General features: G+C 40.2%; 1 protein-coding gene across 2 annotated transcripts in view; it reads right to left on the bottom strand.

The window, feature by feature from the left end:
• Nucleotides 1–7,735: 7,735 nt before the first annotated feature.
• aplp1 (amyloid beta (A4) precursor-like protein 1) overlaps nt 7,736–18,157 on the bottom strand; it is a 43,775-nt gene continuing 33,353 nt past the window's right edge. The window contains exons 7-17 of one of the 2 annotated variants that reach the window (XM_008284987.1): nt 17,056–17,183; nt 14,980–15,054; nt 14,741–14,899; nt 14,514–14,642; nt 14,041–14,140; nt 13,773–13,940; nt 13,621–13,641; nt 12,684–12,745; nt 12,474–12,536; nt 12,239–12,382; nt 7,736–9,767 (exon numbers count right to left, since the gene is read on the bottom strand). In XM_008284987.1, coding sequence (XP_008283209.1) covers nt 9,666–9,767; nt 12,239–12,382; nt 12,474–12,536; nt 12,684–12,745; nt 13,621–13,641; nt 13,773–13,940; nt 14,041–14,140; nt 14,514–14,642; nt 14,741–14,899; nt 14,980–15,054; nt 17,056–17,183 — 1,151 coding nt within the window. In that variant the 3' untranslated portion in view covers nt 7,736–9,665. The remainder of the gene's footprint in view (nt 9,768–12,238; nt 12,383–12,473; nt 12,537–12,683; nt 12,746–13,620; nt 13,642–13,772; nt 13,941–14,040; nt 14,141–14,513; nt 14,643–14,740; nt 14,900–14,979; nt 15,055–17,055; nt 17,184–18,157) is intronic. The other variant, XM_008284988.1, reaches the window with a different exon arrangement.

Raw genomic sequence — 18,157 nt, 5'->3', positions numbered from 1 at the left:
CGACATGCAGGGCTACACTCGACTGAAACCTGCAGCGTCGAAATAGAAATATCAGCTTTGTTTTTTTGACATGTTGTTGGTGTGACAACCTGTAAAAATAGGCCAACTGTAGACAGCCGGTCACTTTATTGCACCTTTGTGTTTGAGTATCTTTACATGCCATCGCTGTGCATTTAACGCTTTATATTGCCAGGAAATCATTATTATCTGCTACATATTTCATTTCCCTTTTTGTTTTCTCCTGTATTTATAAAACTCCTTATTATGGTCAGACTTTCAGAAGCAACTTGGTCTTGTTTAACAGATTTTTTGCTTGTATTTTTTTTTTTAAACGCCAATTTTACTACATATTACTAAGCCTAACCCTTCACACATGGGTGGTATTGGGTTTCATTAGTTAACAGCACAAAAAACTGTCCTCCACCTTGCAAATATGTTCAAGTCAGATGCAACACTACACAGAAATAAAATGTCTCCGAGGTTTTTGAATCTTGTGCTGTCTTCTTTAAGAACTCTTGTTATACAGTATAATTTAAATTTTTGGTATTTGTGCAGTAATTTTACAAACAGTCTTTGTATAATTCAGCTGGCAGGCAAAGTTAGCAATTAGATTTAACATTTGGATTGGGTGGAGACCAAAATGGAGCTAAAATATGAGTAATATCGGACTCACACTTGGACTCAGATTTCGAGTTGCAGACACGCAACTTCAAATCGAAAGGATTTAATAATGTCGCTCCAACACCTGCAGGATTTGAGTGTGTTTTCTGTGTCGAGCAGTTTGTTGTAAACTTTAAATTCATAACCCAGCGTGAAGGAGACCTTTTAGCGCTGCTGAATATGCTGTAAATGTACAAAAAAAACTAAAAACTAAAAACTGAACACAGCTATCCAGTCATGCTCTCTGCAGCACCTGTTCCGGCTGCGTTTTGCTGTACGGAGAGCCTTGTTTCTGCTGTTGCTAACCGTGTCAGCAGCCAGTAGCAGGTAGATTACAATTAGAGAGCAGATGGCAGCGTTTCTGATGCAATGAAATCTGATTAATAGGAGAGCGTGTAAGCCAATGTAATATCACATGGCTAAAGTCCTTTGAAGTGGCATCTGGTATGAGTTGCGGGGCAGCAGAGGGCCAAACAGGAAGGTGATCGATGGTAAAACGTTCCTGTTCATGGTCAAGATTGTGAAAACACCTTTTACATGAATTATTATCAGTGTCAGCTTTGGACAGTAAAACATCACAAAATAAAATCCACTGACATGTTGAATGTTTAATTGCTCCAGGAACAAGACATTTACGGTTATATTTGTTATATTTCAAGCAAGTTTAGTGCGTATGAGCTGAGTGTTATTAGCACAGTTGTGAAAGTGAAAGCCAAACGTATAGATGCTATCTCTGATACATAATGTTCAAATGATGTCCCTGTTGCATGTACTCATGCAGATAGACACGAGAAAGGCAATCTTCCAGTAAGCTGGAAGGATGATTAAAGATGTCAGATAGTGCTGAGGTTTTTAGTAGTTCTGATGCACACACCAGTGTTTGCCTTTGGTTATTCAGAATGCAGAAAAGGACATTCATACTTATTCATAAGTGCTATTTTTAAATCTAACTCCATTGCTTTTTAAAGGTCATGGTTTTGTGAAGTGCTGGTTCTTACAACAGATTTCTTGTAGTAACAGTGAACACATATTGTGAAAAAGGAGGATGATTTAATCATCACATTTAAAGGAGACAGACAATAATGCCACTAAAGAGGAAGTTTTTCAAGCAATCGTCACTCTATTCTCTTCTCAATTCATTGGATTTGAACAGGCCTCACCTACAGAGCACACATCACATCATGTCAGCTAAAAATGATTTAATCCTGATAAAGTTCAACCCCAGAAGCTGTTTAACAAAAAACATTTGAAGCATTTTAAACCCTACATTCATGTTCACTAGTGTGCAGCCTTTTTTTTCTTTTGCCTGCCTTTGTTCGTGCATCGCTGCATATTTCAGCACCACCTGCCGATCAGGGGAATAGTGTCAAACCGCTGGCAGGAATGTGCAGCACGCCACTGATGTGCACATGGCTGCATGTAGTCAAGTGTGTGTGCAAAACATAAACAGGCAGCCTGTCTCCACAGCGCTACTAGAGGTCAAACACTCCACAGGAAACCTTGAATCTGTGATTCTTTTGCAAAAGAAAAAAAGGCGCTCTGGGGGATGCAGAAAAAAAAAAAGCTCTTGTTTCACACTGTGTCCGCTTTGCATTTTGCACTGTAAAATCTGGTAAATCATATCAAACAATAAAAAAATAAACATTGCTTTGATAATCCACTCACTGTAATCAGGTACATTTGTCAAATTTAAATCATTTGCACTTTCAGGTTTCTCCAGAAATACTTTTATCCCCTCATATAATAAATAAGTTAAATGGTACAAACTATTTTGTGGCTTTTTTAATTGATAAATCAGAGGAGTCATGTGCTTTTTATTCTGATTAAACATGTCTGCCTCAGTGAAAGCTTTTTTTTTTTTTTTTTTTTTTTTTTAAACATAATGATATACAACTTATCAGTCATCTAATCAGTCATCATTGTGTAGTCATATCTTATGGTTGTGATGGGTACTTTGGTTTTACCTGGAAACAGCTTCATAGAATAAACTGATAAAATCTTGAACAGGAACATTTTCCGCCCAAACTGTGTTTGCCTAACAAACAAAATCAGTTAAATATAGAATAGCTATATTATACTCCACTACTTAAAAACTCTTAAGTACACACCTGTGAAAAATCATTTAAATATCAAATGATTCAAAATCAAATCACATCTCAGTTATTAAATGATTTCTATTGAGTATTTCCTCTTATGAACAGCCAAAAAGAAATGCTTTGGAAAGACTATATTGAAAGTACAGGCCCCAAAGGAGAAACTCAGAACAATCAATTGTTATTTCTAAGTAGCCTAAATATACGAGCACGGTTATAAAGTGAGCTGGGATCACCAGGACTCAGGGTTGGACTGTGAATGCATCATGGAAAAGAAGCCAAAGGACCTGAAAAACACTGAGGTTTCACAATGATGGAAAGGCATAACGGAGAATTGGCGACTAAATAAAATCAGCTAAAACACAACTGCAGCTTTAACTCAGACGTATGTAGCGTGCCATGTTAGCTCTCCCCAGCACCACAGTGGCTGTCCTCCTAATGAAACCACCAACAATGTGCGGCTTTCAAGCTACTTTCACAATCTATCTCTGAAAAACAGACAAGTGCCTCAGAGTTGGCACAGAGGTTATTAATGGAAATCAGAGTTTCTGTGACAGCTCAGACAGTGTGAAGCACAGTTCGTAACATTACCGCCTACGGTATCCGTGAACAACACTCCTGCATGTTCTTCGGCACAAAACTGACGGATGAAAGTTTGCGAAAGGTCATTTAAAAAAAAGCCTGATGAAAGTTGGGAACAATTTTTGGTCAGACAAGATAAATGAATTTGGCTCAGAGCTCCGGTATGTTTGGTGTGAACCTGGCCAGGACTGCCACAGTGTATGCACAGTCCTGGCAGTGAAGCACGGAGGTGGGAGTGTGACGATACGGGGCTGCACGGCTACAAAAGGTGTTATGGAAATGACATTTTATAGATGCACCATGAGTGTCGGTGGATCTGCCAAGATACTGACTGACAAGATGACTCACTTTCTGCATATGTTTGACAGAAGAGGAATATTCCAGCATGATAATCACCCAAAGCCCACTGTCAAAGCATCCGTCCAAACGTTGGTGGACCACTGGTACGATGAGGAGGGTTGAGTTTGTCATCAATTATAAAGCTGGACATTGGAAGTATTATAAAAGATTTGAATCCCAGTCCTGACTTTTGTTGAACTGATTTCCTATTGTGTGGGGGGGTGATATCTTTAATATCCATCCATCCATTATCTATACACCGCTTAATCCTCACTAGGGTCGTGGGGGGCTGGAGTCTATCCCAGCCAGTCTATCACAGGGCTACACTTAGAGACAGACAACCAAGCACACTCACATTCACACCTACGGACAATTTAGAATCACCAATTAACCTCAACATGTTTTTGGACTGTGGGAGGAAGCCGGAGAACCCGGAGAGAACCCACGCTGCACGGGGAGAACATGGAGACTCCACGCAGAAAGATTCCGGTGCCCCCACCGGGATGCGAACCGGCAACCTTCTTGCTGCGAGGCAACAGTTATCTTTAATATAGTAAATGTAATTTTACATAACAAATACCTTACTGTTCAACTTAGAAGTGATGCTGTAAGGTGTCGCAATTCTGAAGGACTTAATATTCAGCTGCACAACATTCTACTTCTAAAGGTGTTTGGTCTGATCGAAAAGGTATTTTCATTTCTATGTTAAATCTTCTACGCTGCGCTTATTTTTCCGTGCCCAGCGGCGTTTCCATGCCGACGAGCTCTTAGAGTTTATTTAAGAAGAACTTAAATCCACTCTCTTATGCACAGCTAGATAAACATTCGGCTGAAAGTAATGTAAGCGTGAGGTGCAGATAGAGTTCAACGTCTAGCTTGATTCCGCCTCCTTTAAACTCAAGTGTTCCTTGTACTTGTCACCTATTTGGTCATGGGACATATAAATATATACTGTGTTAACCTCAATGTACTTCCCTTGATAACAGGTGTTAAATGTTGATGCATCAACCTGACATTTCTTTTCTTAGTATCCTTGTAAGTGTTGTTCCATTTCTGGTTTAATACTTTTTGTAATAACTGACCAGCCGCTAGAGAATAACCTGGCTGTATGTTCCTGTGGGCGCGTGCACGTGTACCAGCACACGTAGATGCTGACATTTGGGGTTAGTGCACATGCATTTTCTAGCATTCATCATCGAGTGTTGCTCAAACCACTGGACAGTCTCATAGATTCCTCTCAGAGAAATTAGCATTATACCAACCCTCAAATGTCATCTTGTGCAATATGGGAAGCCAGAGCTGATGCGCAGGGCTTCACCTACCAGTAATATCACTACTGTCAGCCCCCCCCACCTTCCCCTCTTCACCACTCCTCAGCACCTGCTATCCCCTCGCTGTCAGTTGAACGCTCACCATCAGACACCCTTCAACCAGACATCGGTGCTGACTCACTGAAGTGTCTAACTGTGTGGGGTAGGCAAGGTGAAATGCTCGTATGTGCATCTTCCACATGTCCGTCACCGCCCACAGGATTCTAATCATCTTTAACTTTTAGCAGAACACCTCATGCAGCAGCAGCAGCATCACCTTTGATCTACCTACCAAGGTTTTTAATCTCTGCGTACTGAAGGGTTTCATATTGTTGTTTTGTTGAATGAATCAAAGTGTGACCGAACTAAACAAAAAAAAAAAAAAAAACGGACCCGAGAAACCAAAACTAGACTACACAAAAAGGAACTAAAAAAAAAAAAAAAAAAAAAAAAAAGAAGACGAAGAAGAAAAAGAACGCACACTCAGACTGCGATGTGTTTAAAGTCTGGGTTAATATGAGTCGTCTTACATTACCACAGTGGCGGTGTGTGAGCTGTCGACTTCAGAGGAACCGCTACCAAGATGACTGATGCGCGCTGGAGGTATCAATGGCAAACTGTCACTGTACAGCCGCACAGCCTTTTCACAGTAATCTGGGTAAGCAGGACTACCCGTCAGTGTTGTGGTTTGGAAGAACTTGTGCAGGGCCAGGGGCTGGGGCTTGACGCTTCTTTGTAATTTCGTGGGTGAAGGAAGTGTGGGGCCTGCCCACGCTACTTGACTGTCAGGTGAATTGCTGCTTGGGAACTGTGTCAAGGCGACTTTTTTTTCTCGACGCTTTTACCGAGGGTCTGCCGCTTATCGATGCAAATGTTCAGGAATAGGATTTGCTGATAGCAGACATTTGCTTAAGACGTGAAAGGAAGTGAACATCTGCACACCACAGCTACAGTGCAACATTACTCATCGGCGCTAAATGAAGTTCACAGGAAAAATAGTCATCAGGTACTGACAATGAGCTGGAAATTTTAATTAGCTGTACTGTATATGTGTTACATTGGTTGGTTTTCTAAGTCATCCGGGTCATTTAGGCTCCAGATCCAAAAATAAAAGCCTCCCACTGGGTTTCCTCATTGAATGCATATTGCTGCCACCTTATAAACACAACTTAATATACACATTTGAGTGAAACATTCTTTTTTTTTCAGTTTCATACAGCTCAATAACCTGTATTTTTGGCTTCACAGGAATGGCACCACGGCTGAAACTCCATACTGAAAATGGAGACAAAACCTTATCGTGATCTTGGTTAAGATTCTTATCTGTTACAAGGTTTTACTACCAAATGTGCCACATTACGTCAATGTGACTGAAGACGATTTTACTTTCAGGCATTGGTGTCAGAGCACATCTTTGTGTTTTGAAGTATCTGAGCTGTCAGTAAAGTTGTATTTTACTTCACTTTAGGTTTCATTTTACCTAGAAATCAGCTGAGAATGTACATCAGAAGAAAAAGTCATTTTCCAGTGTGAGTAAAGCAGAAGGAGTCCCCCTTTTGACTCAGCTTTTGCATCACACGCCTGTTTTTTTTTTTGTCGAGGTTACATCGTGGTCAGTTTTCAATCTCCCACATATTTCCTCCATGACATGAATTAAATTTCCTTATGTGAAGAAGACAAGTTAAGAAGCACAGACAACACATTATGGGTCATTCGGTTTTTATTACACTATTAATTAGCTTGACCAGTTTTAATTTGTCAGATTGCTTGCAATACAGTTACACAGAAAACATTTTTGCCAAATTAGATCATCTGTCTGACTATTTATGGAGCATGTCTTTGGTTAAAGATCTGAATGAAAATGAAGAACAGCTCTATCGGTAATACTATCAACATCCCCCAGAATTACGCGGTAGAATTGAAATCAGACAGACAGAATCCGTGTCTTAACATTTAAGCAACCCGTACACAAATGGAGGAATTTGGTTCAAACTTGTGCTTAGTGCCACTCCTCGTCAATTAGGCAGAGGCCATAAATCTGTCTATGTTTCACATTTCTGAGCGTTATAAACTTGTCAGTGTTTTCTCATACAAGCTTCTAAAATTACATGTGAAAAGCATGACCCTTGATCCAACTGATTATTACATATAAATAAAAAATACAGAATAATTACATCCAAAACACAGCATTGTAAAAGGCAATAATGCAGCAATTAAAATCTCAATAACGTCGTTTATATTTCATTAGGGGTAGAGGGGAGGGGAGGGGAGGGGGGGGGAGTAAAGGGGGGACAGACCAACAAAGAAGTCTAGAATTTTGACAGAGGACGTAAGTACAAATGTGATTTGAGTAACTACAGTATACACCATTCTAAGTCTGCTAAATGCTGGTAGGAAACCTTCAGTGGTTTGGGAAACACAGGCAAGCTTATTCTCATCTATGGTTTCAGTAGTATCATTACAAGATCAACTGACTTAAACTGTGAACATACAATGTTTTCATTCACTAACGTAGCTGTACAAATTATACAAGGGCTATGACTTCTCTTAACCTGTCATAACGCAACCGCAACCTGCAATAAACCGGCCTAACGAGAGGATTAATGCTCAAATTAAACAAAACTCACAGTCCGAAAAGCTTCTCTGGAAGCATCCTTTTACATAAAAATAAAAAACAAAAGTCATAATTCAGTAATCTACTTTTTCCTTCAAATGAACAAACGCAGGTTTTTATTTTAATTTTTTTTTTCTCAACACAAAACACCCATAAATAAATAAAATATAACCTGATTTTGGTATGGATTATCTGCTCTAAAGCATATAGTTACAGACTGATGAACCAAAAGCAACATCCCACGACCTTTCTTAACCAAGATGGTCCGATAGAATCAATTGGCCAAACGGAAATCAAACCGACACACTAAGCGGTTAACAATCAGCCAGGGGGAAAAAAAACAACAAAGGGGGGCAATCCCTTTTTTCAATTGCCTATACAGGGTACTATGTTGATCATAAATATGACAAACTACAATGAGTCATTGGGTGAAAACGCTTTCCATGAAGAGAGTAACTTAAATATAGCATCTATGGAGCAAAGATGTTGAACTATCATGCCAGAGTGTGATCTGATCTTAGTAATTACTTCACACACCGACACTTGACGTTACTATAGCTGTGCCCTCTTCACACCCTGTGCAGTATAATTAACCCTCTGCTCTAAAACACACCTGCAAAACTGTGAAAAAATGACTCGGCTGCTACACAAAAGTGATGAGACGGGCATCAGGCATGTAGTCTGTTGGGTGTGTTGGGACTTCACTACTCCTACTAAGGTCTACTAGAGGGGAGGGGATGTTACTGGCAAAAAAAAGAAGATGGAATCTCAACGTCTACCTTAAATACATTCAGAAAGTAGTTGCTGTGTCGTTGTCTTGTGCTGGTTTTTACAACAGTCCGTTTTCAATCAGCCATGTTAGGAAAATGTTTCTCCTTCTCGTAACAGCACAATGTACTATTTTTTATTTTTTTTTAAATGTATTATTCCGTTACATCAATGCAAATTAATCATAGAAATGTCTACATCTAGTAGTAGTATGTATTTCTTACGTTATTTACAGTGTCCATTTTGAACGGTGACATTTCCGACTTTTCAAAAAAAAAAAAAAAAAAAGAAGAAGAAAAAAAAAAAAAAGCAATGACGTGAACAACACAAAGGAAATACAGCAGCATCGTACAACAAGTTGTCATGCTTTCAGTTTAAAACAACGGACTTCCGGTTATTCTGTTTTACAGTTCTTTAGGTAGCAGAACAAATAAAACAAACCCATTCACCGACTAAAGGAAACATTTGGTATATTTTTGCCAAATAATTAAGAGGGCAGATCCTCACAAGTCAAAAACATAGTGTTTGTTTTTTTGTTTTTTTTTTGTACCACCAGCACAAAGTTCTGTATTGATTCGTGTGTTTTTTTTTAGGATTCCTGTCTAAATGTCTCACACATTCACCTCCACGTCATTGCTTAATGCTTATATTTAATATTAGAGGTATCGTCCAATGTGACAGGAGCTCATGGAGGTAAATTTAGTGCAAACAATTAGCTGGGCGATTGGCCTTTTATCACATGTTAAATAGAGAGTTACACCATGATTTAACTAGGCTGTCACTCACACTCATCTACACAGATACGTCATATCTAACTGTGGTACAATTCGAACAAAGAGACTACTACTGAAAAATAAATACTATAAAGCATTATGCACCGTTTAAACTTTTTTTTTTCTAGTGAGGAGCAAGAGATCAAGTCATGCCGCTGGGATGAGGTGAACGTTTTTTTTTTCTTCAGGATTATGAAATGTTGTGGCACTGCTAATGCAAAGAACTATCCTCAGACTCAAAGGAGTATTAGTTTACAGTAGGTGGTGGTGGTGGTGGTGTGGGTTTTTGTAGCTCATTATTCACATTCTGGTAATGATGATTGGTTGTTGTTGGTCATTTACAATGGGTTTGGGATGTACCCCGTACTTATTCAGTTACTTTAGATTTGCATCGTAAATCCATCGGAGGGAGCGTAGCTGGGACACCACTGTAGGGAGGAGTGTGGGGGGGAAGGGGAAGGGAAAAGGGGAGGATAAGGGGATAAAACAGGAGGTCGGGCATGACTTGTTGGCAGCCCCGGGGACTTCAGTTGATCTGTTCAAAGAATTTGTAGGTGGGATTCTCGTAGCCGTGGTTCTGCATTTTGTTGAGCTGTCGTTCTTCTGGTGTCAGCATGGGGTCGACCTGCTGCGAAGCAAACAAGGCCTGGAATTATTACACACTAGAGACAAGCTTGAAGGACCAAACCATCAACTGAGATGTGAGTACGTCATTTACTGAAGATGTACGACTATACAGGTGTTGGAAAAGCAGGATGACTTCTGTAATTTATGGAGGGTTTGCGGTGGATCTACCGCAACTTCTTATCTTGTCAAAAGCTTCTTGAAAACACTGGCTGTTTGTCGACCTGGGATGGCTTTAACACCTCGATCTTTGCCTCCTTCACAAGTTTACCAGGTGACAATCAGTAAACGGAAATGACTAGAGTTTTGAAACTGTTCGGTACCAGTGGGATCTTAAACCTCTAAACCCCAAGTAGTTTCTGGGCGTTTCTTTGCACCCGTTACATTCTTACTCACCGTGGACTTTCTCACAAGAAAACTAATGAAATCAACAAGCGCCTCCAAGTACTCGGGAAAAAAAAGGTGACGCAACATACCATAAATATTTTACTACATATAGTTTTAATTTGTATCCATGCTTGCCTCCTCTCTGCTCTGTGCACACAGCCTGCAGTTCAGCCGAACAGTGTCGGAAATGTTGTCGTGTGACTGCTGGTTGCAGCTGAGTCACGAATAGCTTCACAGTTACATCACTTTTTAGTTTTTACAGACTCTCTTTAATGCAGACGCTTTATTTTTGGTGGGCTTTCAAATGGTTTGGTTTCCAATGGAGCAGAACGTCACAGATGAGTAGTTCACACACCATCGAAAAGCTAAAAATCTTTTTTGCAATTTGCGATGGAGTTACCGTAAATTCTGGACTATAAGTCGCTACTTTTTTCAAACACTTTGAACACTGCGGCTTAAACGATGATGCAGCTAGTTTATAGATTTTTACGAATTTGCCTCGAGGCAAAAGTGACATCAAGAGCGACAACGCAAGAGAGACTGAGGAAGTGTGTGATGAAGTAACTCTGAGGCTGTTCGATTCCGACACTGAAGACTTTAGTGGTTTTAGTGCGCAGGAGGAAGATGAAGATAGCGATCAATGACTTTTCCTGGTAGGCTGCTGTATTTTTTATTTTCTTAACTGGCCGTGTTACAGGCAAAAAAGCATTTACGGTACGTACTTAATTACAAGTTTAAAAAATCTTTCTTTGTAGATATCTCATGTTACAACGTGGACACCTGCGGACTTTAAATGTACACATTTTGCTTTCTTTTTAAAGTGAGTGGGTGTGGCTTACATTCAGGTGCGCTCAATAGTCTGAAATTTACGGTACTAATTGTTTCTCAGATGCATTGAGGAGCATAATGTTTAGATTTTTTTAGAATCTGGTTAGAGCAAATGTTTATTTATTTTAAAATAACACGAATAAAGTGATTTCGATGAAAATATTACAGTTTTTAGCGTACATTCATTCTCCTGACAGACTCACATGTCACACTTCAAGAACCTGAAATCAAGAATCAGAAACAACTCTTTATGTTGTTGCAGTCTCTGGATTTGAGAAATGCTGTAATTTTGGCAAAAAAATAGATAACATGCCACCGAACTTGCCGGCTGGTTTTGGGGTTCAGAGGGTTACGATTTTTGCAGAAATAACACCGCAAACGGATTAGACATTCTGAGAAGAGGCCCGTTTGAGGTGTGGTCCAGATCCTGAACTTCAAAGAAAGTGATCTATAAAAAAACATGTCTAATCATGATATTCAGCAGTTAATCACCACTTTGCCTTGAAGAAACACGTTCGCGGTCGATGCCTTCTGGGTGAGAGTTGTGAAGATTCACTCTCATATCTGTCAATTAGCCTCTAAAACTCACTAATTCTCATGTTATGTCTTGTTTGTTTAATCAACACAAACGCATCGAAGGGTGAAAACAACAATTATACTAATTTACACAGGCTTATATGCGTGACTATTTCTTGTGCCAAGCTGTCTGTTTCTACTTATTCCCAGTTTTCACACTGAGCTCCTGTAAGACAACCATTTTAAAGGCTCACACCAGAAGTTTGCATATTTTTAGCATTAAAAGTTCATATTTTGCTAAAAATAGAACATATTTCAAATGATTGGAGCAGCTATTAGTTTTCATATCTAGTTTAATGCAGAAACAAGCCTGCAATAAAATGTCACTTCTTACTTACTTGACCACAAATTAACCTTTGTTATCTTTTGCTGTGTAAAATTGTGTCACTGTGATGCAGTTCAAGGCTGTTGAACTGTTTTTAAAATTCTCTCTGTACATCCAGGCACACTTTTTGTCTGTGAAGTCAAAAAGCATCCAAAGGTAGTATGATGGTTATGAAGCTAACCCCTGAAATAGCCAAATATCAAGCGGAAGAAAGTGAAAATAGGAAAAGAATCCAAAGCGGTGTCACTGTGGGTGTCGTAAACATGTGCACTGTTTTCTGCTTTTAAACTATAAAATACCAAACCCCAGGCGTGGCCCTTTAAGACTGACTCAAACGAGTGTTCCAGCTTGGGTCGTACCTCTACGATGCCGTGGCTGATGGTGCCGTACGGCTTCCTGCGCACCAGCAGCAGACTGATAACCATCACCATGGCGATAGCCACGGCGACCACCAGCAGCCCCACCATGGCGCCACGGTTGAACGTCTCCAAGGCGTCCGGTTGCTATGAAAGAAGTAAAAGATGTGACATTAAAGAGGAGTGCAATGGAATAGATCGTTTTAATTGGAATTCACAGCAACATTTTGAAGCTTACCAGCTCATCTCGTGCAATCTCATTGGGCTTGACTACCAGCTTCAGCTCTGCAGAGGTGTTGATCTAAGAGTGAGGAAAGTATAGAGACATGAAAATGTGAGCTACACAAAGGACATATTTCTGTGTCTAACCCCTGTCACCTTGTCTGAACTGGAATCTATCTGGAACATGTCAAGCCTTTTAAATTGTCTAAAAAGACCATCGTCTTACCTTCTCCTCATATTCATAAGTTGGGCCTCTCTCAGACGTGGTGTAATCATATTCATCCTCTGCTAACATAAGAACAGAGACAAAAAAAAATGCAATAACACATTTAGATTTGAGGAAAAAGTAGGAAATATGAAACTGCAATTATTGCAAAAAGGAACATTCTATGTGGTTACCCTCTGAACCCCAAAGCAGTTTCTGGGCGTTTTATTTGTTCCTGTGACTTTTTAACTCACTTTAGTTTCATATTTCACCGCAAAATAAAGTCCTGCACCTCCATGGAAGCAGCACAAACATGGTCAGAAGTACAAAGAACTCAGAAATATCTTTTGTGTAGCATGACACACTTAGAATGCCATAAATCATAAAAAAGAAGAAAAAAAAAAAGGAAGTTGAATATTTCTAAAAATTGTTACAAAAATTAAAAAATCTGCAAAAAAAAATTACATATATTTTTCTAGGTGTAAGACATACTGAAAAAAATAGTGTCTCTACGTACTTTTTATATTTACAGATATGTTAGTATTTACATTTTTAATTGGTTTCTATCTGCTCTGTCTAAACAGAGCCATTTTACCTAAAAAGTCCCTGAATTATTTCCATGTGACTGTTGGCAGCAGATGAGTCATTTATAGCTTCAGAGTTGCGCCGAGGAACACAGATTTTTTTTTGTTTTTTTTTACTAAATCTAGTTTCACCAAATGATTTATTTTTGGTTTTTTTTTTTTAATAAAAAAAGTAAAATAAAGTGATTTTGATGAAATATCACAACTTAAAGCTTAGATTTGTGAACTTTCTGACCGCTCTTCCTGTTTCTACGGTTTCTTTGCCTAAATAGATCAAGTAAAATTTGGCATTTTTAAATAACACAACACGCCTTTCAAATCTGCAAAGTGGGTTTTGGGGTTCAGAGGGTCAAAGATACTGAATCCTGACTCACCTTTCTTATTAGACTGCAGTTCTGTAGAAAAAATGAGAGGAAAAAAATGCATCATTAACAAAAGCAACTAATGAGAAGACAGTTTTACAAGTCGCTTAAACAACTACAAGATGTTGGGACGTCAGAGATGCTAGTAAGAGGTGGATGTGTACCAATACGAGGAGGATAGGGCCTGTTCTGGAAGGCCCTCTCCTCTTCCTCTTCATCATCCTTCTCCTCTTCGCTCTCAGCCGGCAGAAGCTCCTCGGTGGTGCGAGTCTCAGAGAAGGAGGTGGTCATGAGCTCGCTGATGTCTCCTCGCTCCGCCTTGACCAGCTCCTCTGCAGACGACAGATTCAAAATCATCAATAACTATAAAAAATACAACACAGGGCGATCTGCAGATTTGAAGAACTATACGGAATATTTGCTGCAGCTTACGAATATCATTGTGCAGCTCCTCGGCCAGCGTGGGGTCTTTGTAGAGCAGCGCAAGACTCTGGTTCATCCTCTCCTCAATCACGTGGAGATGTGTGTACACCTGGAACATATAAAAAATCCATTCTGCTCAGGATTTCTGCCAAGAAAAGGACCAAATAGAGCTCAGAGGATAAGCCTTAGCTGTGAAAAACGAAGCAGTCGACTGGTTCCTTTGGTAAAAAACTACGTTCAGATAGATTATTTTTTTCTCAACATGGATATAAATCTGCCTTTTGAAGTCAGCGAAGTCGGGCTTTGATCTTATTTGAATGAAAAGAAGATTAGTAGCTGCTTCACATCTGTGCGTTCTGTAACTATTAATCCATCTGTAGGAACTTTTCAGCACACAATGTTCTGTATGTTTCAGCAGAAACGAGGCCCACATCCTCGAATGCAGCAGCGTGTGCGAAAAGCGTTTCCAAAGTAAAACACACCTGGAATTTCATCTGCTCGGCCTTCTGCGGGTCGACGGCCACGATGTGCTGGTAGTGCCTCAGTGTGTGTCTGCGGTCCTTCTGCTCGGCGGCCATGTAGCGCTTCAGGGCCTGCAGCACATGCTCCGGCTGCAACAGAAGCAGTTCAGGTGAGTCAAGGAGATGCCAGAAAAAAAAAAAATCTGAACCAGGCTTAACCGCTATGCTACCCCTCGGGATTCACTCACCTGAGGGGGATCGGACTGTACAGCGGCCAGGTAGTTCTCCAGGGCCAGGCGGCGGTTGTTGTTCAGAATGGCCTCGACTCTTTCAAGATGAGTCTCCACCAGCCGCTGCCTCTCTCCGGCGACCTGCTCCTCCAGCGTCTGCAGCACAGACTGGAAGTGCTGGAGAAGAGAAGACGAGGATGAGTGAAGAAAATTCTCATCGAGTTTGGAACAAAGCACGTCTAAAAATGCCTGCGTACCTCATTCAGGGCCTGTCGCTCTGACTTTGGCAGGTTTTTCGACTGGTTGTCTGCCTCGGCCCATTCCTTCATGATCTAAGGGATGAAAAGAGACAAAATCTGTTCATGTCCATTAAAAAATAAGCTATTTATTGGACATATCCAGTGGTTTTAAAATGTTAAATTAGGATTTGTGAGGAAGGGAATCCCTAAACCGATCAGACAGCAGAAAAAAAGGGACGATTTTGTCTGTAGAAAATATTTCTGAACAAATGGATGTGGATCGTCTGGAGTCACAACAACAAAAAAACAACTTATTTTATTCATCTTGATTGTAAAATTTTGTTCAGAGGCCTTAAATCAAATCTATCTATATAACCAAACTCCCCTAATGTTCTCATTTTCTTTTTTATTGAACTTTCAGTACCTTTTAGCAATTTTGATGAAACATTTTAAATACATTTTGTGAAAAAGTTTAACCTCCAGGAGGCTCTGTAAAGTCCCAAAAGTGAATAATATACCATAAATCTACAGGCCAGTCCCCAAATACACTGCAGTATCAGACCGCTCGTTTTAAAGTCAATACTTTTAATAGATATTATGATAAGTTGCATTAAATGTATGGCTCAGGAAACACTGACATTCCTGCCATATATAAGAAAACACGTTTTTGCACTAATCTGTAACATGCAGATACAGGAGAATAAACTCTATTTTCATGACCGTCTGGTGACTTATTTTTCACTGACTGCAGTGATTAGATCCGTATCACGCTTGCAGTGATGCCACGACTGCAAATATTATTGCATTTGAGCAGCAAAAGTGAAAACTCTGCAATAATCCACTCGATTAACTCATATCGTGATTCTGTGGAGGAAACTGCATTTGGACTATTGCTGAAGATGAAGAATGCTGCGTTTGCCCTGAGCACGACTGCTTTGTTCCCGGTGATTTCACGGTATTAATCTGCGCACAACAGTTTGCTTGCAGACGAGCATTTAGGTTAATAATACATGTACGATCATGATATTGGAGTTACAGCTGCTGTGTGATGCAGCTGTTTGATAAAGTCAAAAAAGAAAAGAAAAAGGACGAGACAAAGTCCGCCAGCAGATTTAAAGATGAGTATGTGAGCTGGTGATGCTGAAAGAAATGATTTGGACACCAGGAGGAGAAGCGTGGCTCAGTTTAACCTCTGGTCTTGAATGAATTTCTCAGCCAAATGAAACATGTACACCCCAAAATAATGAAATATTCCCTGAAAAATGGACCTCAAGCAGAGGATAACTTTCTGCCTGGGGCAAGAGGAAGTGTTGCAAACATTTTCTTTAATCACTACAGAACAAAACACGTTGGTAGGTGTGAGGCACGGTGTTCTAAAAAGACAAAAACACACCGTAGACAGGTTTACTAAGCCGTTTTGTTTCTGAACACGCTGGCCCGACCACAATGACGATCAATCACAAAACAACTGCTGGTGGTGTGTGCCACCACCACTGAAAGCTTAATCAAAGAGACAATCTTGAAGCTGTTCAGCAGCTTTTGTGAGCAGAGCTACGTACCCACAGAGAACCAAACATGGCCAGAAGTAGGGCTGAAGGTCATATTTTGTCTACAAGATGCCACAAACCAAGAAAAAGTATAATTATAGAAGCAAGAGCCTAAAATATCCTGCTTTATATGCTCAAAATGCAATTCAGTTTACTATCATTTATGGCCAAAAAAAAAAGCAGCCAATCTTCATATATGAGCAACAGGAAGCACCAAATGTTTGGCATTTTCAAAGACCTAATCCTGGCCATGATATACGATTGCTGTTCCAGAGTTTATTCTATTTAAATCAAAAGGGGATTCCTCATTCAGTGATACAAATTTGAGCTCCAGTTTGACACCTTTTTAGGAAGCATATAAGAAACGTCTCTCTTTATCGGCTCCCCTGAATGCAGGTGAGGCATGTTCTGGCCAATTCCCGTGTCATTCTGACAATTAGATTAGAGAGCAAGAGCGAGGCTCATCCGAGATTAATGAGTCACCTGTCAAGAGCCCGACCTGCCAGCCAGCACGCCATTAGCCTGTTCTTAGCCCTGTGAAATTCACCTCATTGATGCGCTTCATCCTGCGCTCCTCCAGGTCCGTTTTGGCTCGCAGGAAGTTGGCGTGCTCGGTGTCGTCCGCAGGCTTCTCGAAATAAACATCGACGCCATCTGTGGGCCGAGGTGTCGTCACTGGAACGGGGAAGACGAGAAACAGGTTGTTACTGTCGCACAGGCAGCAAGAGGCAGAGAGCAATTATCCTGCGATTAAAGAGACGGTCCGGGTGAAAATGCGGAAGGATTTGCATCGAGAACGCAGCAACTGAGAGGGAAAGCAGTTTGGCACAAGGGGAGAAGAGGAGTGGTCAAAATTAAACGCCTAGAGCAGGGGTGTCGAAATCCGGTCCTCAAGGGCCACACCTGATTCAAATGATCAGGATCGTTATCAGACTTCTGCAGAGCTTGATGATGAGCTGATCATTTGAATCAGGTGTGTTGGAAGATGGAAACATCTAAAACATGCAGGATTGCGGCCCTCGAGGACCGCAGTTCGACACCCCTGGCCTAGAGGAAAGAAACATCTGCTGCATAGTGGAAAGAATATGGATGGAAGATGGTAATGATTTCTATAACCCCGCCGCAATGCTAAGTGAATATACATCAAGTTGTGTATCATACAGACTGATGGGCTGTGAACTAAACATTTAGGAAGATTATTGAAAAATGCTGAAATCATCAATATGACGAGATGGATAGTTTGATGCCAGTTTTGAAACTTCAGGATTAGGAGGATAGCAGGATTCAGGATTATTTTAAACAGCTTTTACTACAAAATGGGCATAAAGAGAATTGATGTTTGAGAATGAGGTAAATCCAACAGCTTTGAGATAAAGAAACTGACATTTTCTTTGAAACCTGCTCAGCACAACTTTGAATTCTGCTGGAAGGCCCGAATTTAGTACGTGGAACCAGTTTGGTTAAACTTCCATTAGATTTAGTCCATTTTTTAGACATGCAATATGCAACGTTGCTGCTTCATCAGTGTGTTAAAATGATGGCATTCTGTCATTCAGATCGCTTTTACGTCGATGTTTCTCACGACTTCATGTGCCAGATTGGACACTACATTTCCTAAACACTCCAAATTCTGTCTAATGATAATCAAA

The sequence above is a fragment of the Stegastes partitus genome, unplaced genomic scaffold (genome assembly GCF_000690725.1).
Source record: "Stegastes partitus isolate 25-593 unplaced genomic scaffold, Stegastes_partitus-1.0.2 Scaffold383, whole genome shotgun sequence".
NCBI classification, from domain to species: domain Eukaryota; kingdom Metazoa; phylum Chordata; class Actinopteri; family Pomacentridae; genus Stegastes; species Stegastes partitus.
This window is presented reverse-complemented; position numbering and strand designations above follow the sequence as displayed.